At 27.1% G+C, this 9,343-nt stretch overlaps 1 protein-coding gene across 1 annotated transcript; it reads left to right on the top strand.

Annotated features, from left to right (window-relative positions):
* The first annotated feature begins 978 nt into the window (after positions 1-978).
* LOC118053791 (WUSCHEL-related homeobox 2) lies at positions 979-2,222 on the top strand. Its single transcript, XM_035065169.1, has 2 exons — positions 979-1,294; positions 1,804-2,222. Exons 1-2 carry the CDS (start codon positions 979-981, stop codon positions 2,220-2,222), a joined length of 735 nt encoding a protein of 244 aa, XP_034921060.1.
* Positions 2,223-9,343: the final 7,121 nt, after the last annotated feature.

The raw sequence follows: 9,343 nt of genomic DNA, 5'->3' as shown, positions 1-9,343 counted from the left end.
CTTAATAATAAATTAACAAAATATAAAATTTACCTATTAAATAATCCATTATTTAGTTCATTACAAAACATCTAAGTCACAAAATTAAAATCAATTTCATGAAATTACAAACAAAACCTAACATGTACAAATCATATATTCATACAACAAATTTCTATAGGAAAAGTAAAAGCTATAAAACAAGTAAACACATAAACAAACTACATTTACTACATCAAAATGCTATAAAAAATAACATTTTAAAAATGAGTTAAAACAAAAAATGGATAGTTTTGCCTACTTGATATGGACAATCCTAAAAACATTAAACCAAACAGAAATGCTAACAAAGTGGCCTCCACTTCACATATATAGAGATGGACGTTTCAACTTCGACATACACTATTCCAGCAAATCCACCAGGCTCCTACTTCAATTCCCAAAGCCTAGGCCTTACCTAGCTACAACCTTACAACCCTACCGGCTGTCTTTTTGTTCTCAATGACATTAATATCCGTCCTTTCCTTCAATGGCGTCCACCTATATATAGCTATCGCTCCCAGTCAGTATCTGTCATTCCCGAGATGTGTAACCACTAGGCAACAAATCCACGACCATTAACGAAGGGAAAAGGGATTGCCTATGGGCATTATTGTCTTTCCATGGTATCCTGATTTTTGAACGAAGAAGACCAAAGCCTCTCCCAGCCGCTACTCGCCATGTTTTCAGAGTTTTTTTAGCACCAAAAACGATACGCATGTCAAACACCTCTTCTTCTTTTTTCTCGTCTTTTTGTTTGACTTGTGCCTCTATCCTTTGATAATCTCTATATAAATAGAGTACAAAACCCATGCAAATCTTAACCCAAATTGCCTCTCTCTACCTCTCCCTCGTTGACTCTCTATTTGTCTTTTAAGGCTCTTTCAGAAACCCTATATTTTCTCCTTCTTTGGATCAAGAAACTATACAAACTCTAAGTAAATTTTTAGAAAGAAAGATATGGATAGCGATGATATGGACGTGGCTGGTTCTGGTGGAGCTCCAGGGAATTCAAGATGGAACCCAACAAAGGAGCAGATTAGCATGCTTGAGAGCTTCTACAGCCAAGGTATACGGACCCCAAGTACTGAAATGATAGAGCAAATAACGAGCAGGCTCAAAGCTTATGGTCACATAGAAGGAAAGAATGTATTTTACTGGTTTCAAAATCACAAGGCAAGACAAAGACAGAAGCAGAAACAAGAGAGCATGACTTATATCAATAACTATCTTCACAAGGTTCATCAACCTGTGTTTGCACCTCCTTGCGCAAATGGTTTGTTACTTAATCTTATCCATCTCAATATCATGTCTGCCCTATAGTTTTTTATTGATCCTTAGAATTTAGGGATAGGTTCTACTGAATATTTTACGAATTAAATATGGATTTTGTTTTTTTCTAATTTGAGTTGTTTGTTTTCGTTGTTCGTGTTCTCTTGCTCGCATTAATTAATTTATCCTATTTTTAGTTTCATTCCTAGCTGTCTCTCTTCATGCAGATAAACTCGATATCAGTGTAAACAAAAGCAAACATAAAGAAAGTATTCTCCTGAGACTGTTTGTTATCCAGGAGGAGATTCAGAAATAAAATACAGATTTCCTCTTGTAACTTTTCAGATAGATTTGTTCTCTTGCTTACTGCACCTTTTATGATTGCATAAAGCTTTATTAATATCTTATATGTTTCCATGACCTTTCCCTTCCCCTATCTCTTTCATGGATGCAGAATGCATGCGCTATAAATTTCGTTGTCATTTTATTTGTAATGAAGCTTTCCTTTTCCAGTTGTCTGCAGTCCATACTTCCCACAACAGAGCGAAGTAATGGGGTTTTGTCATCAACATCCGAAAATGCTACTCCCTAGTAATTTCAAGATGAGGCCGAGGTCTGAAGCAAGAACCTGTGCTTTTAATGGATATGAACCAGCGGCACCCTATGGGTACCACAATCGTGTCACGATGAACAAGGGTAAGAGGACCCTGGTAACCATCAACCACAAGAGCAGCAGTGATCAAGCAACGTTGCCTCTCTTTCCTTTGCACCCAACAGGAACTTTAGAAGGAGCAACGACTATCTGTCCTGCTGGTTCAACTCCTGCTGAGAATTCCATCAACACTCCTAGCTCCTCTGAGATTACTACTGGCATTGAAGAACATTCTGGTGATTGCAAACCTTTCTTTGATTTCTTCTATGGAAAAGTTTGAGGGTTATCATTGAATGTGAACTAAAATTGAAGTTTATGATAGTGTTTTTGAAATGAGATTTCTTATTGGGTAAGCCGGGTTAACGATCACTCCAAACTCCATGCATGTGGGAGTAATACTAATGAGTGCTCAAGCGCACATTCAATAATATTTGTTCTTGGTATTTAATATTCTATGGGGACTTACAAATTATAATTCTTGTTTTTTTTTAATATAATAATTACTTATCCATTCTTAAGTTAAAATCTTTATACAAAGTCTGACACTAATTAAGGAAAATATTTATTGAATATACACTTGTATTTTTTCAACACACGTGATTGATTTACAAAAACATAATTAGAGCTCTTCAATATATCAATGAATTTAGCTCAATTAATATTGGTATTTTTTTTTCTTTTATTAACACCTGTATACTTGTTTTTTTTTTTTTTTCTTGGGTTCATCAAGAGACTACACAGAGGAGGGTAACTCTTTCTCATTACATAATAACCGAATAAATTGAAGTCATTCAACTTCGATTTTTTTTTATTATTAAGAAAAGATATCACATACACAATTGTCAGGCCATATGCTTGTTAAAGCTTATCGGCAATCTTGTACAAGTAAGATTTTTGTGCAGTTTTGAATTCTATATTTTTAGATCATTTTGGGGGTTTTATGGGTTGAAATTTTAGTTTTTTAAGGTTGCAAGGGTGTTTATTAAATGTTTGATTCTTTTTATTAACACAATATATTGTATAATTTCTTCAAAAAAAAAGAAGGATAAACAACACATCCGTTCATCTAATTTAAAAAAAAAATAAAAAAAATCAAGTGCAAAGGCCTGAACTTGTAGACCAACTTATCTAGGCTTATTTTTTAAGGCTTACCTAGGCTTGCGTTCATAGCCTATTTGTTTTCTCTTTCCCCGAGAATTTAGATGTAATTTTTTAGAAATTGATTAATTAAAAATATATTAGGTATATTATTTTACTAGACTCTTAAAATATTAAAGAATATATTTAGATACTATTTTATCTAATACCATTTAATTTTTACTGTGTTTTGAAAAAAATTATTACATAAATCTTTTTTTCTTCATGTTAGAGAAAATAGACAAAGAATTTTGATTTTTTATGAATATACCTGAAAATATAAATTTGGAGTTGAAATGAATTTATAAGAATTCCAAAAACTTTTAATCATAGACTTAAATTCGTCGTTAAACAAGTTGATAATTTGCACGTTGTCACAGTTTTGTTTTGTTAATAAATGTTTTTGTTAATATTTTTTTTTTCAGAACAAATTAAATAGATAAAAATGTTAATAATTATATAAATTTTTTTTTAAAATAATATTCAGGTGCATCAAAAACACATTTTAAATAGGAAAAAAATTTCCATGACTTGGTCAAAGTCACAATTGAGTTAAATAAATTGATTTTATTTTAATTAGACTATATTAAAATATGCTATGACATTAGATTTACCAATTTTTTCGTAAAAAAATAATCACAATAACCTGAAGAAAAAATATATATTTTAAATGAAATAAATAATGTAGTTCAATTTCCAGCCCATAAAATATAAAGAGATGAAAAAAATATGCTATTACATTAGATTGACCAAATTTTTTTGTAAGAACTAATCACGATAACCTAAAGAATTTTTTTTTTTTCAAAATGAGATAAATAATGTAACTCAATTTCCAACCCATTAAATATATAAGGATGAAATGAGATTAAAAAAAAAAAAAACTTAGAAAAATATATTTTGGTCAATCTGAGTTAACATGACAAATTTATAACCCTAGTAATTAGAGTTGAGACAACTAGGTTATCTTGTTAAACTCATGGCTCAAATTATGAGATTGGAATAACTCAATATTAAAAAATATCAACCTATATTAACTATTTAAGCTCGTGACCTAGATCATTAGACCCGAAACACTTTATCTAAAAAAATCATGAAGTCTAATTCTTAATCAATCAAATAATGAAAGATGAAATTAAAATAAAAAAAGCTTTAATTATGTAAAAGCATTTGAAATAAAAAAAAATAGCAATTAAAAAAATGAGGATTAAAATTATAATAGAAAATAAATTTTATATGTTATTGAATGATGAGATTGAAAAGAAAAATCTATATAGTAAAAGGATAAAACAAATATTTAAAAGAATAACGATCAAATTTGATTTACAAAATAAATTTTATATTTGATTCAAGGGTGAAATCAAAAAGAAAAATAAATTTATTTAAAGGACCAAAAAATATTAAAAGAATGAGGATCAATTTGCTAAAATAATGTACCATAAAATTAGATAGAATGATGAAATAAAAAATAAATAAAACTTTTACAAAATGACAAAGAAAAAAATTGGATGTAAAATATGAATTAGGATCAAATTGGAAAACATAATATATGAAAAATTAAGATTAAGGGATAAAATTGAAAACAAATAAAACATTTACAAACTGACCATGAAGAAAAAATCAAAATCAAAAGAAAAATGACTAAATTTAAAATACTAAGAATAAAGAGGATCAAGCTCTCATTTTAGAGTGAGAAAAGATAAAATAATGAAGGAAAAAAAGGCTCACTAACAATAAGCATACCATCCTACACTAATATGCACCACATAATAGGAAAAAGGACGTCACAATGCTTTCAAAGACATTACAAATGATATTTTTTTATGACAAGAGATGCTATCTGTTTTTTTTTATTATTAAAAAAAGACTCAATTACCTCTAAAATGACCTCATAATAACAAGAATTTTTTTTTTTTTTGAAAAGACAAAAAAAAACCCTCTAAAGCCAATTTTAATTTTTTAACTTCCAAAAGTATTTAATCATTTCACTATACCCTTTATTATTATTATTATTATTATTATTATTATTATTATTATTATTATTATTATTATTATTTTCTATGTCTAGTTAGATACCAAAGTGTTATTCATCTAACATTATAATTATTAAAAAAAATCATTATGAAAGTACAAAATTACCCTATAAAACTAGTTTTAAAATTTTTATTTTTAAGGACATTTTGGTTGTTTCACTATGTTTTGAAATGATAAAAAACTTACTTGTTCCTAATCAATTTGGTAATAACTAATACGTCCTGTGAAAATATTTTTATACCCATAATAACTAGATTTAAGTTTTTTAATGTAAAGAATAAAATCATCATTATACTATTTCAATGAATAATATAAACATAGAATTACAATGTTTCCCAATGCTTTTTAGCTTTTGTTAATAAAGTTACAATGACTACCTAAAAGTTTAAGAGTTTTACAAAACCACCCCTTAAGTTTAAGTGAATATTACAAAAATGACATTTTGTATCCAAAATACCTTTAATACTTTTGAATCATACCCCTTAATATTAAGGACATTTTGGGTATAAAATGGATTTTTTTTTATAACATTTCTAAATATTTGTTGGTCATTGTAATTTCATATTAATTTATTCAAAAAAATATTTCTTAATAATAATATTTAAAATAACCAAATTTGGTAATTGTATCATTGAAATATTTCAAATATTAAAAATAAATACTTGACTTAGCTATTTGAATAAATTACTTTATTATAAAACAATTATTTTTTGCATTAAAAACTTTGTTTAATAACAACAACAACAACAACATTTGTGTAAATAATTTAATTTCAATTAAATATTAACTCTAGTTTGCCTAACTTTAATATTATCCATTTTAAAAAAACAAAAAACTCAACTACTTCGTGATAACACTGAAATTGTGAAAACTGTTTAGATACTTTAAAAAAGAAGAACAAAAATAGATTTTTAAAACTACGTATATATGTCTATAGATATAGATGATTCATTTATGTTATAAGTTTTTTAGAAACAAAATTTTTTTACAAAAAGAATTTGATAATTATAATTTCTTTTAAATACCACAGATGGCATAGGAATAGAAAACTAATCATTTTCCAATAAAATAAATATAATGTATGTGATTAAAATAACTATTGTACTAAAAATTACGTTTGTTAAATGAAAAAAATGGTAATGTAGATTTAGTAATTTAGAATTTTATTGTGTGTTTGACAATGTTATATAAAGTTTCTTTTATAAAAAGAGTTTTTCAATTGAATATTCATTAAAATAATATTTTTATAACTTTTTTATTATTTTTTTCAACATCAATTGATGACAATTATCAAGCAATATCACATGATCCATTACATATGTCGATCGAGCCTATTGCAATGTCAAGAGTTAAGAAAATTAAAAAGGTATTTAATGAGCTAATTAAAGATATTTGAGTTTTATTTCCCATAAGACTTGTAAATTTAACTTTTTTTCCTACTTGCATGTGGATTGAGCTTGTTTTTCTAATGTGCAATTTTGTGTTAATGGATGTAACTTACATTGTTAATATTTTGTAACAATCAGACATCAACAAGTCCTTATGATAAAGTCTAGAAGTTATTGCTTATGATTTGCAATATTTTCCTAATATATTTAGGATTGTTTTTTCTATTTTATTTATAAATATTTTGTCATTTTTTCAACCTAGTTTTGGAACATTATACTTGATATAAATAATGTTATTTTTTCAACCTAGTATTAGAAGAGATAAATTGATTATTCATAAATAAAACCTGTGTAATAGAGTTTGCTCTTACTTTTGATTCTTCATAGAACTTTCAGAACTTATTAAAAATTACTTCTTTGTGGTGTTTATCCATATACCTTTAAATTTTTGTTTTTTATAATCAACGAGTTAGGGTTCCATCCAATAACTATTGTTTTTTAGTTTAAGTAATCATTGAGACAAGTTCTTTTCAACTTGATTTTAACTTTTTTAGATTATGTTCAATCTTAATTATGAGTTCTATGGTTCTAGCTTTTCAACTTCACATCAACAACATATCAAAATAATTAGAAACACCTAAAAAATCGATTTGGTGTTTTTCAGGTAAAACACAATTTAAAAGGCACTTTAATAGACAAATTGAACTACGTTACCAAACAGAGGGAATGTGCATCTATTTATCTTTTTTATCACACTTAACTTTTGTCACGTTTAATTTAACACTTTAGCTATGACTAATTTAAAAATTATAACAAAATTTTTCTAACACAACACTTCATGGCTACAATGATGAACAACTAAATGTTGCTACTAGATCAATGACCCATGCTATGCCATGAGCCAATAAAAAAGTTTTGAGTGTACAAAAAGGACTCTTAAAGTATGAAAACTAATTTTAAAGAAGCAAAAAAACCCTCATACTCGAGTCATTAACTCGACTAGATCCAATAAGATTTGGTAGTTTGTATTCTGATTTAAACTATAGGCAACAATTAACTAAAACTAATGAGTCACCAATATCATATTTGGAAGGAAAGGAAAAAAAAATCTTTGAAAACTCATCATCACTCTAATATGGATATAGCCCATCACAAAAAAAAGTTTGTTGAGACAATTTAAACCCGATTGCGAAAGTCTGGATGATAACATCATAATAAGCTGCATGGGTTGCTAGAGCAACGCCTTAGAAAAGCAAACCAAACTAAATAGAATGACATGAGCATTCATCTATATTTAATCAATCAATTATATTTAATTTAAGAACAAAATTTATTTTAAAAAATAAATTTAAAAAAGAACAAAAAATAAAAAGACCTAAGATAACCCCATAAAATAAAATAAAATAAAATAAAAGGTCATAAAAAGCAAAAAAAAAAAAAAAACCCAATCTCTAATTAAGTAAATATTGAAGGAAGAAATCGAAAAAACATTAGCTTATAAAGAAAAAAAAAACCAAAGCAATACTTGGCAAACCTTCTGAAGCTGGGTTAATTTTCAAAGGTTGCAATATGTGAAATCTTAGATACAGGCATAACCAAGGAACTAAACTCAAACCAATTAAATGATAAAGAATGAAATCGGGTTAAAAAAAAAAACCAATCTAGAAAATTTTGCAAAGCAAAAAAGAAAAATAAAACAATAAAAATAATGAGGATGGAATCTAATAGGAAAAAAAATTGACAGATGCCAAAATCGAAAAAAAAATACAATTCTAAAAATTATCTCAAATTACAAAAATAACAATTAAAAAAATAAGGACCAAATTTGTTAAAGAAAAAAAATTGATTGAGGATGGAATAAAACAAATAATTTAATGAATTATTTCAAATAAAAATAATAACAAAAAGAATATGGACTAAATAAAAAAGAAAGAGAAGTTTAAGGATTGATTTAAAAAATCAGAGAGCATGGTGCGAAACCCAAGGAAGGAAAGAAAAATGTTTGTTGATACCAAACTGGAATTCTTCTTAGTACACACACCATAGGTTCATGGAGGAGACATCGAGAAAAAGCAGACACTACCTCGAAACAACCTTTTTAGTCACTAGAATCAACGACACATCATAAGAAGATAACAAAATAGCTTATACATATGTAACACATGCCAATAATTTTTTTTTTTTTTTGAAAAACCAAACTGCTCATAGCCCAACACAATAACAACAAAAAAAGTTATTTGTACCCAGACTAAAATAACTTTTGACCCTAAGCTTAAAAATATAAATTCTAAAGGCCAATATATCTTTTTATTATTGTAGCATATTATTATTTTAGCATGCACAATCAAACGAAAAATATAAAAATACCCCAGTAGACTAATAATTTCTTTCTTTTAAGGGCATCAATATAATTTTATTATGTACAATAAAAATAAAATATTTAACTTATCCCTAAATAATTTTAAAATATCAAAATAATTTCATTACAAAAACAATCCTACTCTCCACCATAACCCACACTCTTTTTTTTAGAAGACAAATAATAATTTCATTGTCCCATCCACAACACAATGGGTCGAAGGGAATATTGAATTCACCACCTTTAGGGTTGGTTTTTATTATTATTATTTTTTAATATATATAAAAAGAGAGATTTCATTCGAATTGACCGTTAACTCCCGTAATTAACTGGAACTTTTTCATTCCCTAATAATCAACCGCCACTTTGCCTATGTATAAAAATAAAGAATGCTGCACTTCAGGTCTTCACCGAGTAGTTAAAGGGATTTGTTCCTTTTTTTTATATTCTGGGTTCAAACCTTATTGTATATGTTTGTCATCCTCG

Source organism: Populus alba, chromosome 9 (assembly GCF_005239225.2).
Source record: "Populus alba chromosome 9, ASM523922v2, whole genome shotgun sequence".
Taxonomy (NCBI): Eukaryota; Viridiplantae; Streptophyta; class Magnoliopsida; order Malpighiales; family Salicaceae; genus Populus; species Populus alba.
This window is presented reverse-complemented; position numbering and strand designations above follow the sequence as displayed.

Excerpts from the sequence above, each read along its gene's own strand:
- LOC118053791 (XM_035065169.1), top strand. The coding sequence starts at position 979 with ATGGATAGCGATGATATGGACGTGGCTGGTTCTGGTGGAGCTCCAGGG. Across the intron at positions 1,295-1,803 it reads TGCACCTCCTTGCGCAAATG|TTGTCTGCAGTCCATACTTC; the intron begins GTTTGTTACTTA and ends TTCCTTTTCCAG.